The following is a 24458-nucleotide window of genomic DNA, read 5'->3' as shown; positions in this document are numbered from 1 at the left end:
CACCTCCCCCAAATGTACGTACTTCCTAGACCTTCATTAATGTGACTTTATGTGGAAATAGGGTTGCTTCAGTTGTCACTGGTTAAGATGAGGTCATACTAAAGAACCACGGGCCCTTAGTTCAATGTGACTGTTGCCCTTAAAAGAAACGGAGACGAGACACAGACATTCACGTGTGCACGCGGAAGAACACCGTGTGAAGACAGAGGAAGAGATTTGAGCAATGTGTTGACAAGCTGCGGATCCCTGACACCCACGGGAGCCCAGAGAGAAGCACAGGGCACGGGCTCATGCCAAAAGGGACCCGATCCTGCGGAGACCTTCATTTTAGGTTTCAACCCTCCAGAACCGTGAGAGAACAGGATTCTCTTGTTTCTAGTCACACACTTTGTGGGAATTTTGTCGTCAGAGGCCTTTGATGGCAGCGGCTGAATGTGCAATGTTGACTATTATTTTAAGTGTAATTGCTCCTTTACTTATATGGATGTAAAACAGTGTCCAAGGGTATTAATCATAGGAGACTAGTTCAGAAAAGAACTGCTTCATCAAATAGCTGAGACTTGAACAACAGGCGACTGTGTGGTTAGGTTATTGAGAATAAAAAAGAAGCCTGCAAGCTGCAAAACAGACTGACCTGACAAGACACTTAGGATGCACGAAAGAGTTGGGGGTGGGGGGGAGTGACAATGCTGAGAACACTTACCCTATTCTGTGTGATCCAGAAATCTTTAAATGGGCCTCTTTGCTGTTGCCTTCTCCTTCTGGGAACACATGTACAAAGGAGAAATTAAGAATGACATGTCAGCGTTAGCAGTATTTCTTCTTTTTTTTTCCAAAGATTTTTTTGATGTAGACCATTTTTAAAGTCCTTAATGAATGTGTTACAATATCGCTTCTGTTTTAAGTTTTGTTTTTTTGCCACAAGGCATGTGGGTCTCAGCTCCCCGACCAGGGACCGAACCTGTACCCCATGCATTGGAAGGTGAAGTCTTAACCACTGGACCCCCAGGTAAGTCCCAGCACTCTCATGATTTCAAACGCTCTATACCTCACCTGCACCCCGACCCACATGCCCTTGCTGATTATGCTGCAGTTGTTCATGGCTGCTTTATATGTAGTCACTCAAAATTCCATTGACCTAAATTTTTCCATTTTTCCTACATCCTCCATTGTGCTCACAAATGGCAAAGGCAACTAAATGGATATCCAGTAGTGTTTACTAAAGAATGCTGCGGAGTGGGTTATTACATATATGACTGACAACCTTCTCCAAATAATCTCAGACATTTCCCACAATTAAAAGTTCCTTTTAAAGGCCCACAGTGTAACTTCCTGGATGACAATGACAAAAGAACTAAGCTTTCCAGACGCCTTCAGGCCTTTCACTAAACCATCTATATTGCTTTGCTTGCTGAGTCCCTTCAGCTGTGTTCCACTTCTTGCAACCTTATGGACCATAGCCCGCCAGGCTCCTCTGTCCATGGAATTCTCCAGGCAGGAATACTGTAGTGGGTTGCCAAGTCCTTCTCCAGGGGCTCTTCCTGACTCAGCGATCAAACTCTTTTCACAAGTGAGGAAATATATGCAGATCTATGACCTTTGATTCATTGTTAAATTATCATTCACAAGGCCTGTTATATCATAATATAGAGTTAACTTTCCAAGTAGGTCCAAATATATATAAATGTATATATATATGTGTGTGTGTGTATTTGTGTGTATACACGTGTAAAGAAATATATTTTAACATAAGCCTTAGTGTATACAGTGTGATGAAAGAAAACAGAACATGATTTTTTTCTTCCAGTTTTATTGAGATATAGCTGACATGGAGCACTGTATGGGCTTTCCTGGCTGCTCAGCAGTAAAGATCTGCCTGCCAATCCAGGAGACATGGGTTCGATCCCTGTGTCAGGAAGATCCCCTGGAGAAGGAAAGGGTGCTGGTGCCCAGGGGCTTCTGGGTGTGTGCCAGGCATGGAGGAAGGATTCTGTTTCCTCCAGGCACGCTGTGATGTATTTTGGCTTCTCTCCAGGTCAGCGCATCTGAAGCTGAAGCGGCAGGATTATTTTAAACGTTTGCTAAAACAGAGTTCAGAAGGTTCAGGCCCTGGGGTCATTTTTCAAGACGTTTCTATTCTAAACAACAACCACAAACCAATACTAGTGACAGGGTAGAAAAGAGCACCCGATTTTTGCTTGGTGGTTTTGGCCATGATCGTGCATTCAGGTCCACTAATCTTCTTTTTATCACATTTAACCAAGTAGAACAATACATTCTACTGTTCCATTTAGCTATTCATGTAAAAGTGATGCATTCTCATGACTCAAAATCCATCCTGTCTGACACCTGTGACCCTCCCGAGACCCGCCTGTCACTCAGGCTCTCTCCACTGTGCTCCCCGTGCTCCCACGCGCTCCGGCTGTCACGTCAGCCCTCGGCGCATTTTTTATCAACCAAGGTGGAGCAGGGGAGAAACCCTCACTGCCGCTAACGACCTGGGTTCCTCACCTCGATTTGCTCATGTCTGACCAGGGATCGACTGGAGGGCAGCCTGCGATGCAGAGAAAGGGACATCGACGGTTTCATGTTTCAACTTAATTAGACACATGCTTGTGGACCATCCACTGTTTGGAAAGATTAGCACTAAAGGCCATCAAGCACGAAGACATGAATAAAACACAACCCCTGCCATTATGAATAGCAGGGAAGACAAGCGAGGAGGAAATGGTTAAACTAGAAAGCAGGCTGCAAGGCGCAGAGGGCGAGAAGCTATGGGACTCTGGATGGTGACCTCACGCCCGCTTGCAGGAGGCGGAATGCAGGGCAGCCCCAGAGGGGACACGTTCCCCACACCGAGGACATCCGCAGGACTGAGGCTAAACTTGGGGGAACCAGCATTTCGGTGGCCTCACAGAGGGGAAGAGTTGTATTTTAATACAACTGGTCAATATCAGGAGAGTAAGTAAAGTAGAAAATACAAATGAATATTAGATTGAAAGAAAGTGAAGTCGCTCAGGCATGTCCAACGCTTTGTGGCCCCAGGGACTGTAGGCTACCAGGCTCCTCCATCCATGGGACTTTCCAGGCAAGAATACTAGAGTGGGTTGCCATTTCCTCTTCCAGGGGATCTTCCCGACCCAGGGATCGAACCCTGGTCTCCCGTGTTGTAGGCAGACGCTTTACCATCTGAGCCACCAGGGAAGCCCCTGAATATTAGACTGAGGTTAGATTAATCAGGCTGAGCAAAGGGGGCCTGTGACACAGGTTAATGAGTTTAGCTTTATTCTGGTGGCAGTGGAAGCACAGTAAACAGGCTTTAAACAGGGAGACAAAGGTGGCCAGTCTACCTTTTAGAAGAGGAACCAGGAAACATCAGATGAGTTAGAAGGAGAGAGACACCTGGGAGCAGGCGAACAAGTTGGAGGGATCTCAGAAGGCAGGTGAGCAGTGAGGGTCGCCTTTGGAGAGCTGGAGGCTGGGGACGTGGCAACAAGATGGAGAAACCTACGGGAGAGCCTATCAATAAGCACACATAAGTGTGTGTGTGTGTGTGTGTGTGTGTGTATGTACATTCATATTACTGGGGGAGAGGAGTGGAGATGGATGTAGTCATTCACTCAACAAACATATAATAAATGGCTACAATGTGTCAGACTTTCAAAAAGCGGACACCAAAAGTTTGGTTCCTTCTTTCCCTAAGACTTTAACACAAGGGGTGGGATGGGGAGTGGGAGGGAAGCTGAAAGAGAGGGGATATACATACACTGACAACATCCACTGGATCACCATTGAAAAAGCAAGAGAGTTCCAGAAAAACATCTACTACTTTACTGACTATGCCAAAGCCTTTGACTGTGTGAATCACAACAAACTATGGAAAATTCTTCCAGTGATGGGTATACCAGACCACCTGACACACCTCCTGAGAAATCTGTATGCCAGTCAAGAAGCAACAGTTAGAACTGGACATGGAACAACAGACTGGTTCCAAATCAGGAAAAGGGTATGTCATGACTATATTGTCACCCTGCTTATTTAACTTATATGCAGAGTACATCATGAGAAACACTGGGCTGGATGAAGCACAAGCTGGAATCAAGATTGCCAGGAGAAATATCAATAACCTAATATGCAGATGATATCACCCTTATGGCAGAAAGCAAAGAGGAACTAAAGAGCCTCTTGATGAAAGTGAAAGAGGAGAGTGAAAAAGTTGGCTTAAAGCTCAACATTCAGAAAACTAAGATCATGGCATCTGGTCCCATCACTTCATGGCAAATAGATGGGGAAACAATGGAAACAGTGACAGACTTTATTTTTGGGGGCTCCAAAATCAGTGCAGATGGTGACTGCAGCCATGAAATTAAAAGACACGTGCTCCTTGGAAGAAAAGTTACGACCAACCTAGACAGCTTATCAATAAGCAGAGACATTACTTTGCCAACAAAGGTCTGTCTGATCAAAGCTATGGTTTTTCCAGTAGTCATGTATGGATGTGAGAGTTGGACTACAAAGAAAGCTGAGTGCCAAAGAATTGATGCTTTTGAACTGTGGTGTTGGAGAAGGCTCTTGAGAGTCCCTTGGACTGCAAGGAGATCCAACCAGTCCATCCTAAAGGAGATCAGTCCTGAGTGTTCATTGGAAGGACTGATGGCTGAGGCTGAAGCTCCAATACTTTGGCCACCTGATATGAAGAGCTGACTCATTGGGAAAGACCCCGATCCTGGGAAATATTGAAGGCAGGAGGAGAAGGGGACGACAGAGGATGAGATGGTTGGATGGCATCACCAACTCAATGGACATGAGTTTGAGCAAGCTCCGAGAATTGGTGATGGACAGGGAGGGCATTCTGCAGTCCATGGAGTTGCAAAGAGTCAGACACAACTGAGCAACTGAACTGAACTGAATACACACACAAGGAACTGATTCAGGTTGTTTCACGGCAGAAACCAGCACAACATGGTAAAGTCATTATCCAATTAAAAATAACTTAATAAATAAATTAACACATTCGTTAGGATCATGAGTTATAAGGAATGATTCCAACCCAATGTGACTACAAATAAGATTGCAACAAATACCTAGACTGGTGAGTCGATGAATGTGGGGCAGCTAGGAGGGAAGGGTCAACCAAGAACATCTTAGAAAATTCCCAAGTGTGTCACAGACAACAAAAGGTAGGAGACTTTAGAAGAGGCCAGGTGGCCCCCTGCTCTCTCTAGGGTAGCCCCTCCCAACTCCTTTCTTCTCAATAATCTGTAATAAAGGCACCTCTATCGCTTGTTTCAGACATTATATAACCATTTAAAATCATATTGTTTGCTTATTAGAATGTGCATGCCATTACATCTCATTCACCGTGGTCAGAATAAATATTTGATGAATGAATAAATGAAGGTGTTGGGGGTTCCCAGGTGGTGCAGTGATAAAGAACCTGCCTGCCAATGCTGGAGACACAAGAGATGCAGGATAGATCCCTGGGTCGGGAAGATCCCCAAAGGAGGAAACAGCAACCTGCTCCAGTGTTCTTGCCTGGAGAATCCCATGGACAGAGGAACCTGGCGGGCTACCGTCCCTGGGGTAGCAAAGAGTTGGACACGACTGAGCACACATGTAATGAGAGCTCAGCCCTGGTCTTGTCCTCAGAACCCACCCCTCCCCGACCCCTCTGTCACACACACACACCTGCCCCCTCACCTGGTTTGCAGGAGGAAGAAGACAGATACCGCTGCAGACAGGCAGTTGAACCTGTGGATACGGGGGCGCACGGCACACTCCTCATTCTGAGACGAACTGCTCTAGCCTTCTCCTCTAACACCCCACAGCCCCTGCTCCCCCTTTACCTTTAAGGACAGCATCCAAAGGATGTGGCCTCAGTACATGAGTCCAAGACAGCTCGGCCAGCTACTGGGCCATTAATAGAGAAACTCCAGCATCAGAATTACTCAGGAGGAGCTGCAGTACTCACCTCTTATAAGTAATGACAGTGACGGTGATAATTAGGATAAGCAACAGCAAACCTGCCCCACCAGCCACAAAGAGGATGTGTGGGGTCTTGGTTTCACCTAGGAGGAAAAAAAATAAACAAATTATAGGAGGAATTAGGAATTCAGCTAAAGCTAGAATAGAGAGGAAGTTGGGAAAATTTTAAAAGGGTATGTTAGTCATCATAGGATAAAAATGTATATAAAACAGAATCCAATTTAAAAAACATAGGATGAGTAGGGGGAAAAGACTTCTTTCAGAGTCTCCTAAATATCTCTGACTCCTCACAGATTTTCCTTACTTCCTTGATCTAATAGTGGGTTTGACGCCTTAAGGAGAATAAGAATAGAAAGCATTTATTCACAGTAGGTAGCACTTCATTCTAATGAACTCTCAATCAGAAACACAAAATCTTTAGTAGGAAAAAAAAACTATGAAACTGGTATATAAATGAAGATTACTGCTGGGACTTCCCTGGTGATCTAATGATTAAGACTTTGCCTTCCACTACAAGGGATGCGGGTTCAATGCCTAGTCAGTGAACTAAGATTCCACATGCTTTACAGCCAAAAACCCAAGATATAAAACAGAAGCAATATTGTAACAGATTCAATAAAGACTTTATAAATGGTTCACATTAAAAAAAAAATCTTTTTTAAAAAATGAAGATTACTCCTTAGTTCTGATAATAATAAGTACGTCACAACAGTATGTAACTTTGATATCTGTAAGTGGAATTTTGCTTAAGAAATATTGTCTAGACAGATGTACAGAACAGACTTTTAGACTCTATGGGAGAGGGAGGAGCCAAGATGCCGGAGGAGTAGGACGGGGAGACCACTTTCTCTCCTACAAATTCATCAAAAGAATAACTGAACGCAGAGCAAACTTCACAAAACAACTTCTGATCGCTAGCTGAGGTCATCAGGCGCCCAGAAAAGCAGCCCATTGTCTTTGAAAGGAGGTAGGACAAAATATAAAAGATAGACTCTATGGGAGAAGGCGAGGGTGGGATGTTCTGAGAGAATAGCATTGAAACAAGTATACTATCAAGGGTGAAACAGATCACCAGCCCAGGTTGGATGCATGAGACAGGTGCTCAGGGATGGTGCGCTGGGAAGACCCAGAGGGATGGGATGGAGAGGGAGGCAGGAGGGGGGATCGGGATGGGGAACACATGTAAATCCATGGCTGATTCATGTCAATGTATGGCAAAAACCACTACAATATTGTAAAGTAATTAGCCTCCAACGAATAAAAATATTTTTTATTTTTAAAAATAAAAAAGAAATTAAAATAGAAAAAAGAAATAAAAATAGAAATAAAAAAAGAATAGAAAAAAAATTAAAAAAGAAAAAAAAAAGAATTAACAAGGCTTAGAGATCACAGACACAGAATACAAATCTCTAATCATTAAAGTATCTGTTCTCTATTTGAAGAGAAAGATGTAATCTCTGTGTTATCTATTTTTTAAAATCATTCAGTAATTATAAGAGCATGAAACACATAAGACATTCAACAACAACACCAAAGAAATACTGTCTAGTTCATGACAGTTTAGGATAAAAATAATCAAGAAAAGTATGTTACTTTTCCAACTCAGGTATTAACTGGACAGACCAGCGATCCGGGGAAAATCTGAAATTTTCACACTGATTCTTTCACTATTTAGCTATTTGACCTCCAGCAAATTCCTAACCTTCTCTGCCAGGCTTCCTCCAACTGTCAAGTGATGCCAACACTCCTAATTACATCACAGAGTTGGGATAAGAGTCTAATGAGGCATATTCAAATGAGCAATATTTGCTCCCCTCTGGACCGAGATCCCATGAGATCAGAGACCATCTCATCTTTCAGATGTCCTCCTGCCCACAGCCACCTCCTAACCCACCTCCTAACCCACCGCCACGCACAGAGCTCCTTTCAGAAGACATCAGAATGTGTTGTTGACGGAAGCGGGACTGAATGGAAACCGAGGTGCTGTCTTTAGGCCATCTCTCTTTACGTGGTGAATTTTCCAGGCCCCCCTCCTGCAGAAAAGGGGCAGCTATGGCAGAGACCAGCACAACTGCCTGTCCTCTTGAAACTGAGCTTTAATTTCCTGATTCCCAGGCTGTCTGGAATCCCATGGCAACCTGAAAACCATGCTTTTCACAGCAGTCTTCCCAATCTCTCATTCAGATGATTTCTTCCTTCCTGACTCACTATTTAGCTGAGATTTTTTTTCATGATAAGAGCTCAAAGTATACTCCACTCATTCTTTGGTAAGGTTTACTGCAAAGAGAGACTAAACCACATAATAAACATTATTTTTATTTTTAAATTTGTTTAACCTATAAGGTGAATAAAGGTAGAAAAATAAATGAACACTTTAAAGACCTCGTATGTAGCATCTAAGATGGGGCTTTGTTCAGATATGATGGGGAGAAGGAAAGTGAAATTTATTCACAACAAAAATACATTGAATCACCACTGCAAAAGGAACAAGGGAATTTTCTCCCAATCAAATAAGAAATTAACATTTTTCAGTTCTTGGCACATTTTTAAAAGTAAACAAAATATCTGAAGTTATTCTGCATTATAACACAGGCTTATAAAAGGACCACAATTGCTATGCTGACATAATTTGAATATAGTAGATGCTAAGGTTAAGTCAAATGAACAATTGTGAAAGAAAAAAATGAAAGTTATGATCAAAAAATTCATTGACAGTACTCTGGTAAAATAATTTACCTACTTCTTGAAATATTATTTAGATCTTAATTACAGTTAAAAAAAAAAAAAAAGGAGGGCTTCCCAGCTGGTGCGAGTGATAAAGAATCCTCCTGTCAGTGCAGGAGACACAGGCAACTACAGTTCAATCCCTGGGTCGGGAAGATCCCCTGGAGAAGGAAAAGGCAGCCCACTACAGTATTCTTGCCTGGAAAATTCCACGGAGAGAAGAACCTGGTGGCAGAAGAGCCTGGTGGGCTACTGTCTATGGGGTCACAAAGAGTCGGACAGGACTAAGCAACTGAGCACACAGGTCTGGGAAGGCCCCAGAATTTGCAGGTCCTGTGTGATGCTGGCTTGGGGCCACCTCTTTGAGAATCAGGGCCTGGATGTTAGAATGATGAGTGTAAAGAATTTCAATGAAATGGAAAACTGTTGACTCTAGGTAGAAAGTTAAGTAACATTTCAAAGCCAGAATTCACAAATGCACATGCTAAGATATCTCAATCGAGGATAGAACTTATGAGAAAAAGAGCCTGCCAGGCAACAGTATGCCAAAATTTTAAAGTGACAAGCTTCAGGGAATAGAATTAAAAGCAATTATTTCTTTAGGCTTTTTGCTATTTTCCAAATGTACTAAATGATAATAATCAGAAAAAAAAAAAAAAAACAGTAGAAAAACTTAGAGGTCTGCCTGCTTAAAACAGAGTACTCTGCTGATTTTTAATGGTTCTATTTAAAGTGCAGGACATAGAGAATTTCTCTGCAGAACTGTACTCAGAACCCTTGAGAATCATAATGGCTTTCTTAAGAAGTATGGTGATTTGTTTCACACTGCTCACTTATAAACCCAAAATCCAAATTTCAGATTCTTCACATTCTTTCATGTGAACTATGTTGGCTCTTTTTAACCTCTTCTAGTAAATGTTGGACTCAGATCCATCTTACTCATTTTTTAACACGTAGTATTTTAAGGCACAGTGTGTACTTGCCATTAGAGATGAAATGGTGGGTAAAAACAAAAAGAATGAGAGTGTGGTAGAGATTCAATCACACTCCAGAGGCATGACCATCCAGATATCTCAGCCTAAAACCAATCCTACTTTTTAAATAAATTTCTTTTTTAAAAATTTTTTGGCCAGGCAGTGCAGCATGTGAGATCTTAGTTCCCCAAGCAGGGATTAAACCTGTGCCCCCTTGTATTGGAAGTATGGAGTCTTAACCACTGGCCTGCCAGGGCAGCCCATAGGTATTCTGACCTTTTACCTCTTCTGTGCCTCCCACTCCTCGGCTGCATTGATGTGAACCATACTTGGACAGGGCTAGTGTAACCACACAACTTGCTGGGCCCTATGTGACTAAAACCAGAAACAAAAGGGAAAACGGTGGTGGAAGCTTTAGGGAGTCAGTCAATAGTTCCTAATGCTCACTTTTTCCTAAATTCTGCTACTAGATCCTAGCTTGAGTAATGTCAGCCCTCAAGCCCCTCTCTTAAAGAAAGAAGAATTACTGTCTCGTCTCAGGCAGCCACTTTTTGGCTGATTTTTTTTTCAACTTTCATCCCCATGCTATGTTGATTCATGGGAGGACAAAAGTGTCATGAACCATAAAGCCATTATTTTCCCACCCATCAGAAAAGATAAATACAGTTAAAACAATTTAAAGCACGTCAGTGAGAGATATAAATGAATAATTTACTCCAGGACTGCAGCCCTCCCGGCTACGTTTCTGCCAATGACAAGTATTTATGGCTGAGTTATTAAACCTTTCTTTAGAAAGGCTTGGCTAGAAATGTTTCCTGGTCCTTTCCTCAGAGGCAGGCGGGCAAGAGGAGGCACTGATGTTTACAGTTCATCCTTTATTATGGTCTGGGGTGGGGTCATGGAGTGGGGAGACCAGGTAATTCAAAACCTAAATATCTGGATCAAAATAACATGCTGGGAAAAACTCACAGGTCCTGACCCTCTCTCTAGCCAGCCCTGGATAGGACATGGTAGATACCAGTAAAAGTTATCTGTGCTGAATTACCCCATTAAAAGGGAGAAGTATTCAAATTCACTCTAGGTACAGATGGGATATACACAGGGTGTGTGTGTTCCCACAGGATGGATGTGTGAGTGGACAGACTCAGCATTATCAGGTCGATTCCAATTTTTGACTCACGGTACGATGCAAATATCCAACCTGTCCCAAGCAAGATGTTGATTTTTTTTTTCATTTATTTTTATTAGTTGGAGGCTAATTACTTTACAATATTGTAGTGGTTTTTGTCATACACTGACATGAATCAGCCATGGATGTACATGTGTTCCCCATCCCGATCCCCCCTCCCACCTCCCTCCCCATCCCATTCCTCTGGGTCTTCCCAGTTTTGCTGAAAAGAATAGATTGAGAAGGGAAGACTTGGGGTCTAAGTCCTGTCTTCTGATTCTTTTCCCTGGAAGACCCCAATACAAGACACTTGAACTTCTGGACACTTTTCTTAGCAACTGCAAAATGATGATGAAATCAACACCAGAGTGGCTATGGGGGTGGCTATAGATAAAACACGTAGAGGTGCTTTATATATTTAAGCACCACAGAATGTAAATCATCAGGAGTGTGCTTATATTTTGTATGTGTGCATTCAAAATTAGTTAAGTAACTAACTTCTGTTCTTTCATGTTGAAATTCCATGTTGTTCTAGTCATGTAAAACAGAGGGTGTTTGTTTCTGTAACTAGTTTCACCTTTCTGGGGAAAGGGAGAACGGATGTTGATAAACATATGTAGGATGGCTGTCCGTTTGGGGGACTCCTGGAAATAATGATAGCCTTGAGTTTGTCAGACTTTCCTGTATGCCTGCAATATGCATCAAGCAGGTCTTGGCATAGTAATATGATTCCAAGTTTTCAAAGGTCAAACTTCTTTGTGCAAATCAGTTTTATACTCTCTGTATTTCAGAAACCTTTCCCTGTTTTATAGCAAGAAGGTCCTAGGGAATAAATTATTTGCAGAGAATTAAAGGACCATGACATCAACCTCTAATTTTTCTTCAGAGTGAATAGTAACTAATCCTCCTCAAAGTAAAAGTATTATCATGCATGTGGAATCCAAAGTATGACACAACTAACACAACATTGTAAATCACCTATACTCCAATAAAAATTAATTAAAAACAAGTATAATAAAATGCTGAAACTAAAAAAATATAAAAGTAAAATAAAATATGACACACATGAACTTATCTATGACACGGAAACAGATTCACAGACTCAGAGAACAGACTCATTGCCAAGGGGGTGGGGATGAGGGTGGGGGAGGGGTGGATTGGCGTTCAGATTAACAAACGCAAAACATTATGCACAGGATGGATAAACAATAAGGTCTACTGTATAGCAGAGAGAACTATACTCAATATTCTATAATAAACCATAGTGGAAAGGAATATTAAAAAAAGAATATATATGTGTATATATATATTTGTATTAATATAACTGAATCCCTTTGTTGTACGGCAGAAAGCAAAGAGGAGTTAAAGAGCCTCTTGATGAAGGTGAAAGAGGAGAGTAAAAAAGCTGGTTTAGAACTCAACATTCAAAAAATTAAGATCATGGCATCTAGGCCCATCACTTCATGGCAAATAGATGGGGAAACAATGGAAACAGTGACAGACTTTATTTTCTTGGGCTCCAAAATCAGTGCAGATGGTGACTGCAGCCATGAAATTAAAAGACGCTTGCTCCTTGGAAGAAAAGCGTCAACCTAGACAGCATATTAAAAAGCAGAGGCATTAGTTTGCCGACAAAGGTCCGTCTAATCAAAGCTATGGTTTTTCCAGTAGTCACGTATAGATGTGAGAGTTGGACTATAAAGAAAGCTGAGTGCCGAAGAATTGATGCTTTTGAGCTGTGGTGTTGAAAAGATTCTTGAGAATCCCTTGGACTGCAAGGAGACCAAACCAGTTAATCTTAAAGGAAATCAATCCTGAATATTCATTGGAAGGACTAATGTTGAAGCTGAAGCTCCAATACTTTGGCCACCTGATGCGAAGAGCTGGCTCATTAGAAAAGACCTGGATGCTGGCAAGGATTGAAGGCAGGAGGAGACGGGGATGAGAGAGGATGCAGTGGTTGGATGTCATCACTGACTCGATGGACATGAGTTTGAGCAAGCTCTGGGAGATGGTGAAGGACAGGGAAGCCTGGCATGCTGCAATCCATGGGGTCACAAAGAGTCAGACACGACTGAGCTACTAACCAGGAACAAGAATGTTAAGACCCGCACACATCTTGCTCACTTCCGTGGTGACTCAGTGGGCAGAGAAGAGTCAGTGCAGCAGCCCCAAGGCCGCCGTCCTTGGAAAGCCCTGCTTACAAGGCTTGCCCTTGGCTGGTATGCGGGAAGTCGGGTTTGGAGAGCATTCTCACCTTTTAACTGCCAAGGTGGTTAGTTGCGTCTGAACTGTTGACACAATGTGGTTTATGCTAAACACCTGCTTTCCTTCTGGGAATCAGCCAATCCGGACTCTGCCCCGCCCATCTTTCCCATTAGCTGATATTGCTTTGTATCCTTTCCGATCTAATAAATCAGGGCCATCTCTTTGAAATGCAATCATCAAGGAAAAGCGAGCCCATATCTTTCAGTTCTATGGGAAGACAGGAGTCTAAGTTCCAAGGGCACCATGCTTCAAGGTGCAAAACTATCTCTAGCTGTAAAGATGTAAAAAGCTCATTTTCCCTCTGGATAAAGCCAGTTAGCCAACACAGGTGGTCACTCAGATACCAGGTGAATTTAGGAGGAGCTATGTGAGACAAATGGTGCTCTCAAGTCCTCCTACTCCAGGACTAGTTACTGTTTACCTTGGAAATATACGTATAGTTGCATCTGCGGGACTCTATGAGAAGTTAAGATTTCCTTCTGTCTTTGCAGTCTCTTAGTGGACTGCCTGTGACGCATATCACAATTCTGGTTTAATGCTTATTCAATAATAAAATTGTTTTCTTTCCCTTCTACCCTTGTGGAGCAGTTTTCTGGGTAGGGAGAAGATTTCATTTCTAATTCTAATTCCCCAACATGTTGTTGTTACTGTTGTTTAACCAAGTGTAACTCTACCTCAGAGTGTCACTATTATGCTAATTAAAGAGGATATAATGGGAAAATTTTCAAATGTTCCACTAAAATCTAGATGAACATTTCACCCATGTAATAAGACATGGTGGGCATAACATACCATTGAAATATTTCATGTATTTAGCTGTTCAAATAAAGGTCCATAAATATGAGAGAGAGACTATAACTCTTCAGAATACTTAACATAGAAAGGAAACTTTTGTTTTTTCTTGGGAGATTCTGAGGGTTAAGCCTTCGCTGCCCTTATTCTGATAGCTAATAACTCCAGCTCTGGGTTCAATGGTCGTTCATCATCTACAAGACCTAGAGGGAGAGCAGGATTTGAGAGGAAGGAGACAGAGGAGAGACTTCAAATGGAAGGAGGGTGGTGTGGGGAACTCTGAGCTGATTCCAGGGAAGTTGCTCAGGGGAATGGAGCTCTGCCACGGGGCGAGTGTACTGGGTGGGCCTGGGGAAAACCCAGGAGGCAGGCGGCTGCAAAGCTGAGAAGCCGCCTGAGAGCTGAGCTCTCACCGGTTCTCTCCAGCAAGAACCTTAACTCGCCTTTGCTCAGGGGCTCCTCCTAAAGTCCCCTTCTCAGTTTCTGGCATGGACGGGACCAGCCATCACCTCCAGGCCCTAATACCTGCTACCTGATTTCACTTGTCCTTCGTGAGACTGATGCAAAGAGCCGACTCCTTGGAAAAGCCCCTGATGCTAGAAAAGATCGAGGGCAGGAGGAGAAGGGGGCGACAGAGGACGAGATGGTTGGATGGCATCACTGACTCAATGGACTTCGAGCAAACTCTGGGAGATAGTGAAGGACAGGGAAGCCTGGAGTGCTGCGGTCCATGGGGTCGCAAAGTGTCAGTAATGACTTAGTGACTGAACAACGTGAGACTGGGTGAACAGCCTCCCTCACGTGACTTCATGATACTCACAAGCCCTAGGAAAGGGGACGAGTCAGTGGGGAATCCACAGACACAGCACCTGGATGACCTGAGTACATGTAAGCATGGGGGGCTGGGAGAAAACAGTGGGCGATCAAACCCCCCCTCCTTTGCCTACACCTGCTCCACGTGTTGGTTCAGTAGGTGACCTATGGTACCTATTCACTTCCCCAAAGGAAGAGTGCAAGGCTGTGGAACTCCACCATAGCCAGCTTCTCCTGTGATGCTGCTGTTGATGGCACTAATTTTTTTTTTCCTTCTGCTTGGAGAAGTAATACAGCGCTGTGGTTAAGAACAAGAATGCTGGAGCCCATCTTCACGGCAGTGAAACCCAGCCCCGCTCCTTACTAGCTATGAAGCCTGAAATAAGTTTCTTAAGCTCTTCACGCCTCACCTTCCTCATCCATAAAATGTAGATAAGAATAGAGTTGTTGTGACAACGGCATGACTAATTATCAGTACGTCTTGGAGTGACTGGCACAGACATAAACATAATATGCAAGGCTGTCATATAGCAGCCAAGACAAAGCCTTGTGCCACTTGGTTCTTATAACTGCTATTTATAACTTTTCCCTTGGGTCCTTAGAAAACTTTATACCTCAAACTATATGACATTTATAAAGGCGTATATATAAATGTGCTATAAATGTCATACAGATATTTTCAGAATATGAAACAGAAAGCAATGTGCTGAACATTAATATTTTCTGTCCAACTTTAAGTTATGTTACATGAAAAAATGTTTACTAATTGCTCTACAAAACATGTAAAAGTCATGTTATGGTTATGAGAAACAAGGGATCTGGTAATAATTTCAAAATCTACAGCTCTATTCTCTAGAGTTTAACTATTCATCCATTCTCTCCATTTTTAAAATAGCCAGTGATTTTATTAAAAAAAGAATTGCATGATTGGATTTCAAAGCTGATATCTTTACTTACAAGACAAGGAAGAAAAGACAGTCATCAACATAAAAGCAAAACAACTTGTTTTGATTAAAGTATTTGGGATTTGTGAGTTTCCTGTGAGTGTAAAATTGCCCACACAAGCACATGTATTTATTGAATGTTTGCCATCTGGCAGATTGTTCCTCATAACAAATATTCACAGTTATCTTAATTCACAAATGCATATACACATATGCACACTGAAAGAGTGAAGAATTTATCAGAATGCTCAATATAAAACATGAAAAACGACAGGAGAATAATCACACTGTGCAAACCTGTATTGCTTTATATTTGTAAACACGCCTCCTATGTGGCCCTGATTTGGGAGTCATTTGCATATCATCACATCCTTTAAGATTATTTGATTTGAAGTCACAAGAAATATCCTATCCTTTGTTAACATCGTTTCTTCTCATCTCAACAATTACTCTTTACTTGCCCGTGTCCATCATTGAAATAATAAGGATTTTTCATCACTCACTATTCACCTTTGCTAAAGCCATTTCACACTCCTGACCAGCGCTACAGAGAACTTAAAACAGCTCAACCCTATATCCGTGAAAGGAAGAACTGCCTCCTGTGGGTTAATTAAATAAAACCACTTTTATATTTAGAAGATTATGAGCATCATAGTTACTTCTGAGTTTTAGCCAAAGTGAACTACATTCAATTAATTCTGAAAATAAGGTGGAGAGGGATCAATGAGGATTGAAAAATATTTATTTTATAAAAATTTATCCAAGCATATTCTTCTGTTGAATGTGAAAGTGTTAGTCACTCAGTAATGTCTGACTCTTTATGACCCAGTGGACTGTAGCCCACCAGGGTCCTCTGTCCATGGGATTTTCCAGGCAGGAATACTGGGGTGGGTTGCCATTCCCTTCTCCAGGGGATCTGCCCGACCCAGGGATCGAACCCATGTCTCCTGCATTGCAGGTGGATTTTTTACCACCTGAGTCACCAGGGAAGCCCTATGCTATTGAATAAATACCTTTAAAGAAAACTCTGAATCATTTCAGTATACATAACTTTACAATACAAATGGGGGGTTCAAAGATGTATCTCTACAGCTGACAGGCCTGCGTTTATTCTTCATTTATTTTTCTTTCAAATAATATAGTCTTCTGAAAATGAACTAGGTCACCTTTGAATGCTTGTCAAGGGTCAGGTCAGAACATGTTCGAAATATCTCAGTTGAAGTTGGAAGTAGTTGTCTGACTAATTGAACTGCAATATTTAAAACTAGAATTTCTATTAAGAATGAAATGCCATTAACCTTATACAAAGAACTATCTTTTTAAAAATTTAAGAGGTTTGCTACTTGCCTTTGGGGAAAAATTCACACAATCATCTACGTTCGGTTCCTAATAAGGCTCTAAGAGATCATTATAAGCTATTAACAATTCCCAGATGTTTTAAAATTAAAAAAAAAAATCACACATGACAAGGAAGAACAAATGGCTATTTTGCGGTTGGAGTCATTAGACAGGTCTCTCAGGTAAGTGTGGTCATGGATTTTAAGTGGGAGGAAAATCAGTACATTTTTCTGAATATGAATTCCTACCTGAACTCTGAGTTTCTAGGGAGAGGAAAGCGTTATGAAAATTATTTAAAATTCCGGCTGAGGATAAAGATCCACTTAAAGAAAAACAGTTCCTAGGATTAGCTGCTTTCTAATACCATCAACTTGGGGATTCCCAGGTGCCTCACTGGTAAAAAAAAAAAAAAATCCACCTGCCAATGTAGGTGATACAGGTTCAATCCCTGGGTCGGGAACATCCCCTGCAGGAGGAAATGGCAACCCACTCCAGTATTCTTGCCTGGAGAAGGCCATGAACAGAGCAGACTGGCAGGCTACAGGGTCACAAAGAATCGGACACGACTGAGCACACATGTGCGCACACACACACTACCACCAACTACTTTGTTTACAGTAGTGATGACAACAAACACTCAACAATGCTCCTTATGCAAGAACTCCATCAAATCAATTTAACATGAGATTTTCAACATTTCCTTCTCTCTGATACTAACTTGTCATTATCATCATTCAATTCAATTTCTTGTTTATCTACACAAATATGGTACGTACAAAAAATGACTTCAGGCCAAAATTCCAGGATTGTGTGCTTCAGGAAAGATGAATAAATCAAGATGTAGGGCTTATAAAACACATTGACTGACTGCTTGCTTTTTTTTTTAATTCGATGACTCATAAAAGAAAGATGTGGGCAGAGGCAAATGTAAAGTAAAGCTGTGATGTGTGATCAGTCGCTCAGTCGTGTCCGACTCTTTGCGACCCCATAAACTGTAGCCCACCAGGTTTCTCTGTCCATGGGATTTTCCAGGCAAGAATAATTGAGTGGATTGCCATTTCCTCCTCCCAAAGTAAAGCTACAAGGACATCACAGGGCCCTGACTGAGTAGCTAACTCATTTGTGATGATGGAAACAGTAAGTTTCATCTGGATATCCAGTTATCATCCAGAATTTTAATGACGACTTAACTGGGCTAAAAACCGTGGTGGTCTGTGTTGGTAGAGGATACTGAGCTTGCAGGCAGTGACACCAGGGCTCTGAGACTCTAGTCCTGTGGTTCCAGGATATAAGCTGTCGCGACATGATTTTCTCTGGAGGAAGAGATCATAAAAGGCAGATGTTCATCATATCAGGTCATGGAAACAGACGTATCTGGGAGCCCAGCAAGGACCAACTCAGACAACCACCACTTCAGGGTCTTTTCCAATGCCTACAATAGTCACATCTCTTATAAATTCAGAAGAGTCGGACAGAAAGTTCTGGATTAATAAGTCCCTAAAAATTATATTTTGTCTACAACTTCAAAGTCTTTAGAAATCCAAATCAGCTGGGAGAAAACAATGAATTTTAGCAGAAACTAAGGCCAAATAAAGAAATGAAATTTATTCCTCTTCCTTAATAGTCTCATAGTCCAACTCAGGAGCACAGAGACCAGAGTCAGTAATCTCCGCAAGCCATCAGAGGCAAGATTTAGAACCTAGAGCAGCTATTCCTCGACACTACCCTTTTGTCGACCCATACCTCACAAAAGAAAGGTGAGGGAAGATTCTCTTAGCTGTGGGCCCACGATTTCCTAGTGAAAACTTCTGCAAGCTTTATTTACAAAGTCCATCCTCCACGTCTGTCAATAGTAATTACACACCATTAATACAGAATTGGAAGGACTGATGCTGAAGCTGAAGCTTCAATACTTTGGCCACCTGATGCAAAGAGCCAACTCACTGGAAAAGACCCTGATGTTGGGAAAGATTGAAGGTGGGAGGAGAAGGAGATGACAGAGGATGAGATGGTTGGATGGCATCACCAACTTGATGGACATGAGTTTGAGCAAGCTCTGGGAGTTGGTGATAGACAGGGAAGCCTAGTGTGCTGCAGTTCATGAGGTCCCAAAGAGTCGGACACAACTGAGCAACTGAACTGAACTGAAGACAGAATGTGCACAAAAAGAAAAATTTGAAAAGAAGATATACTTCTTAGAAGATATATATGTAAATGAAACTCATGAGGATTTTCTCCCCAAACATTCCAATGGACCTTCTGAGAGCTCAGGTTTCTTTGATTAGCAGTCACTAAATCTCAAATGTTAAGTGTTGATGAAGAAAACCCAGAAGCAATCCAGCTAGAAAACTGGAAAGTGAAATGGACACAGTGCCTACTAGAACATACAGGAATATCAGTATGTGCAGTATGGGTCAAGAACACTTAATAAGCATACTCTGGAAAGATACTTTGACATCTCTAAGCAGAGATGTCATGATCCTCAATCTCAAGTAATTTCTAATGTAATGTCTGGGTCATTGACAATAGATGCAGTTGTTCAATGACTTGAGCCTATCACCTTTCCCAATACAGAAGTTTGAGAAATTAAAGCTGCTTAATGGATCAATGTCAGGGAAGCACTGGAAGCTACAGATCATGAAGATGGTGAGATCTGACCGAAACTCTAAAGGAAACGAGGTAACTGTGGTGAGAATGAGTAAATGGGTTAGGAGGAGGAGAGGAGGAAGGTGTGAGTGACTGTGGAGGTGGTGACAGGCACAGGCTGACATCCCCATCTGACCAACACCTTCCGCTTCGCCAGGCTACGTGTGCCCAGCCGAGTGGTAGGGGACCTGGGGCCTATCACCAAGCTGGTACATGAGCTTGGGTCTTCATCGGTGCAGGGAAGGGGTACCTTTTTCTAATTTATATGCCCTTTGTAATTTGTCTATCAAACTGTGGGCTCCTGTTTCTTGGCCAAAGACCCAGGATGTGACGGTGGCAGCCCACTCAAGAGCTCCCTCATTGATGCACTGACTGTCACAACCAACTCTTAGCTACTTTCCTTCATCTCCAATTTCTCTTGCTTATTCTGTACTATCTGACTGACATGTCCTGAAATGCTGCCTTGTGCCACCTGTGATAAAGAATTGAGGGTAACTTTCATTGCTCTTTTACAACATCCAGAATTTTACCAAGCTATCATTCAGTTGAGACTACCTCCTGTATTAACCCATAACTCAGAATCTCAGCACCAACCTAGTCTTTTGATTGCAATCACCTACTCTGTCCATGGGATTCTCCAGGCCAGAGTACTGGAGTGGGTAGCCACTGCCTTATCTGGGTGATCTCCCCAATCCAGATTGAACTGGGGTCTCCTGCATTGCAGGCAGGTTCTTAACCATCTGAGACACCAGGGAAGCCCCCCCACACACACACAACTCCTCCTTCCCCATGCCTTCTGTGTAAGTCCCCAGATTCTGCTTTAACTCTTTCTACTGCTCTGATCATCAAAGTCTTATTTGAAACTTGATGGTTCAGCTGAATACCCTCATTAGTGGGAAAAGACTGGAGAAGGATATTTCTTAGCAGAGTTAGAAACAGGTCTTCTCCAGAAACTTTCTTAGAGGACTGCTTTCATGTCTTTGATCCTAATTCTTTTTGTAATCAATAAAAACAAGTGTAGTCAGAATGCTCTTTAGTTAACATTAGAAGACCTCAAAAATCCTTCTGATGAAAGTTAAAATACTTTTCCCATGACTAGTGAAAATCCAGAGGATATTAAGGGTCCAAAATAATTTTGGTCATTGTAAGTATACCTACATTTTCCCCTGTTCCTGGCCCCTGTGGTCTAGACAAGCTTCAATTTCAGAAATCTCAGTCTGGACCCATTTTAGACTACTTCCCAGGTCTTGAGTACAAAGAAGGGGAAACAAACATTTCATTCAGCAGAGATAATGCTTCTGCCACTTTCTGCCTCTGCTCAAAATAAGTCAAGGCCTGGATATACAATGTATCGGTTGACATCATATCATCTTTTCTGCGGCCTCTCAGTACCTGGTACTTGTCTGAAGATGAACCAGGCGGGCAAAGTCAGGGGAAGAGGCATGTGTGTGTATATGTGTCTGTGTGCACATGTGTGCATGTGTGTGCACGTGCATGTGTGTGTGTACATGCCTATGCATGTGTGTAGAATACGAGAGTCCTGAAAATCTCTTTTGGATCCCATAAAAGAAGTTGATGGGAGCTCACAAAAGGATGCCCAGCAGTTTACAAAATCTGTGTCACCATCACCATTCCCTCGACAGTTGAAATAAATTAGATCAGCTCCACATCTCATACCTGTCTCTCTGCTTTCATCCCTACATTGATTTTTGACCAAACAGACCTAGGACTTGAAATCATCAAATCACATCAAAGAAACACAAGTGATCTATTTGTGTTTTCCATCTGATTTTTTTTTAATCTTCAATTTTACTTACAGTTATTTCGAAAAGAAATTAAACCAAAATATTGAGTCAACAGCTATCATCTTCTGTCAATTATAACGTTTTACTAATGGGCCCAATTGATATTCTTTCAACCTGTCAATTGAATGTCAAAGATCCATTTTTCAAGTATTCAAAACATTTGAACCCTAACTATACTGATCATTACATTCAGTCATTTTCAACACTGTCTGTGGCTTATGTACAGAGAAAAGAAATAGCTTTGTGCAAGGAATTTAGTCATATTTGGATAAGTGAAAGACATTTTTACTGATTATTTAGAGTTAAATAACTATACCTCCTAAGAATCCATTTTTCTCTAGGATTTAAGATGTTTATAATAACTCTTTCAACGTGTAATGGGCATGATCTTATTTCAGCTGTGTTTGACAATGGTTATGACATTTTCTGAATAGAACACTCCCTTACCTCGGTCTCTGAGAGAAGACTTGTTGTTGAGTTGTTCAGTTGCTAAGTCATGTCCAATTCTTTGCCACCCCATGGACTGTAGCCTACCAGGCTCCTCTGTCCATGGGATTTTCCAGGCAAGTATACCGGAGTGAGTGGTCATTTCCTTCCCAAGGAGATCTTCCCCACCCAGGGATTGAACCTGCATCTCCTGCATTGGGAGGTGGGTTCTTTATAACTGAGCCACCAGAGAAGCCTTAATGATTGCTTTCATTCTTTCTTTTTCTGGCCAGGTGTTAAAAACACTTCTATAATGCAAGAGTATTTCTTTAAGGCGAGACGTATTTTCTCTGTATGTATGAAGAAATGGAGTCACCATTTAAAATGAAGAACCTCTGTTAATTTTTCTCCCCTGAGTATTTCCTCCCTACTCAACATTGCATTAACCCTCTTGTTCACTTGAGAAGCAAAGAAAGCTTTGATGCCAGCCAAGGTGATCACTTACTGACAACTGCTAACCTCTGGCCAAGAACATCCTTCGCATACACAGCTGCGGAGGCTGCTATATACACGAAACCTCCTCTTCTTCCCGAAGCAGGCAGGCGCTGCGGCTGGCAGCGTGAGCAGAATGTCTGCAGGGCAGCCACGTCCCAGGAAGCCTCGGCTCAAAGGTCTACACGCAGGCCAAAGCACACGAGGTGGCCGGAAGCCCGTGAAAGTAATGGAGAAAGAGATATGGTGGATGGGGAGAAGGACGGAAGGGGGGAAGGAAAGCAGAAAGGAAGGAGAGGAGGGCAGGAAGCAGAGAGTGAAAATAGAGTGAAATAAAATTTCTGTCATCGGTAAACACAGATTATTTTCTCTGACAGGTTCCCCTTGCCCAGGGGCAAAAGGGGGAGTCTGAGACAGCCTTCCTCCCGCTAGGCTGTAACTCGGGCCTCTGGACTGACTTCTATACAAGTCCGCACAGGTCTCTCTGTATTTGCACTTCAGCAGGTGAAATACCACTTTTTCTTCCTCTCACACAGGTTTTAGGGCTTCATTATGCCACAGCAGACAAGTGACTGATACAAAATAAGCCCTGGGCCTTGAGTCGGCTCAGGTGAGAGCCCCTGAAGGTCAGTCTCAAAGCTTCAGGGCCAGTCTGTTCCTGCTCGCAGGTCTGAAAACAAGTGAGGGAACCAGAGCTCAGTTTCTCTGGCAAAGGAGCAAGCACGTTACCCCACATTCATTACGTTCTACTCAACGCTGATTCAGCAGGTACCAATCGAACACCTTCCTGTCATTGCTGATGGAGCCACGAGGATGATAAAACCCACTCACCACCGTCAGCGAGTTTGGACAGAATTGAAATGTTAGAAATTAAACATCTGAGGGGATTCCCTGGTGGCTCAGCGGGTAAAGAGCCCGCCTGCCAATGCAGGAGACACAGGTTCGATGCCCAGTCCAGAAAGATCCCACATGCCAAGGAGCAACCAAGCCTGGGCACCCCAGCCAGTGAGCTGTGCTCTAGAACCCAGGGGCCACGACCGCTGAAGCCCTCGGGCCCATGTCCCACAGCAGAGAAGCCCCGTGATGAGAAGCCCACGTGCCACAACTAGAAACACTCGCTGCAACTCAAGAGAAGCCTGTGCAGCAACAAACGCCCTGCACAGCCAGAAATCAATCAATTAAATTAATACAATTTTTTTAAAAAAAGACACTTAAAAAAAAAAGAAATGATATAGTCAAAACGTACTGGGTGTTGATACCACATATTTTTCAGATTCACTTAATTTTAAAAAAATTTTTGGAATATGACAGATCCAAAAATATCAGAAAGCTCTATTATGGTTAAATCTGGGATTGACAGATCAGCAAGATAAAGAATAACATTCAATAACTGACAACTTACCAAATTCAATTGTTAAAGGTATTTTGTATAAGAAAGTCATGAGAAAGACAAAAGAAACCAACCCACAGCAGTGGGCTTTTCCCATTTTTGACGCTTGGAGACACACGCCACCCACTCACCATCGGTTACGGTCAGCCTTATCACAAAGGTTTCTTTTTCCCCAGTGCTGGCTTTGAAGCCACAGCGGTAGAGTCCTGAGTCGGAGCCTGTAACATTAGGTATGGTGACAAAGGCCTTTTTCATGCCGTGGCTGCAGTTGCTCAGTATCTGTCTTGGGTACTTGGACGTGTAACTTCTTCCGTGGGACAAGTTGCAGCTTATTAAGACGTCGATCTGCTGGGGCTGGATCTTTTCCCATGACACTTTCTCTAACAGACTCTTCTCTTTAGGCTGGCAGGTGAGCGTGACGTTTTTTCCGGGTTCTGAGACCATCTGGCTATTTGGTGGCCCAGCATCCTCAAAACTGTCTGAGGAGAACAAGCATGTGATTACATTTTGGTCCTTGAATCCTTGGATGTGAGGGTAGAGATATCCAGAAAGCTCTATGAAAATGATTAATGATGTTATTTAACATAGTCTCACTGAGTGTAAATGATACCTTTACACCACATTTTTTTATAAGAAAAGGATTTTTGAAAGAGGCCAGAATATAAATAGAAAACAGGATATGGTTGTTCACAC

At 42.3% G+C, this 24458-nt stretch overlaps 1 protein-coding gene across 2 annotated transcripts in view; it reads right to left on the bottom strand.

Annotated features, from left to right (window-relative positions):
• The window catches only part of CD226 (CD226 molecule), a 77133-nt gene that overhangs the window by 5325 nt on the left and 47350 nt on the right, over positions 1–24458 (bottom strand). For both annotated transcript variants that reach the window (XM_061130710.1, XM_061130711.1), the window contains exons 4-6: positions 23897–24244; positions 5972–6068; positions 704–761 (exon numbers count right to left, since the gene is read on the bottom strand). In XM_061130710.1, coding sequence (XP_060986693.1) covers positions 704–761; positions 5972–6068; positions 23897–24244 — 503 coding nt within the window. The remainder of the gene's footprint in view (positions 1–703; positions 762–5971; positions 6069–23896; positions 24245–24458) is intronic.

This window comes from Dama dama, chromosome 27 (assembly GCF_033118175.1).
Source record: "Dama dama isolate Ldn47 chromosome 27, ASM3311817v1, whole genome shotgun sequence".
NCBI lineage: Eukaryota > Metazoa > Chordata > Mammalia > Artiodactyla > Cervidae > Dama > Dama dama.
The sequence above is the reverse complement of the archived record's forward strand: the minus strand, read 5'-3'. Positions and strand labels throughout refer to the sequence as shown.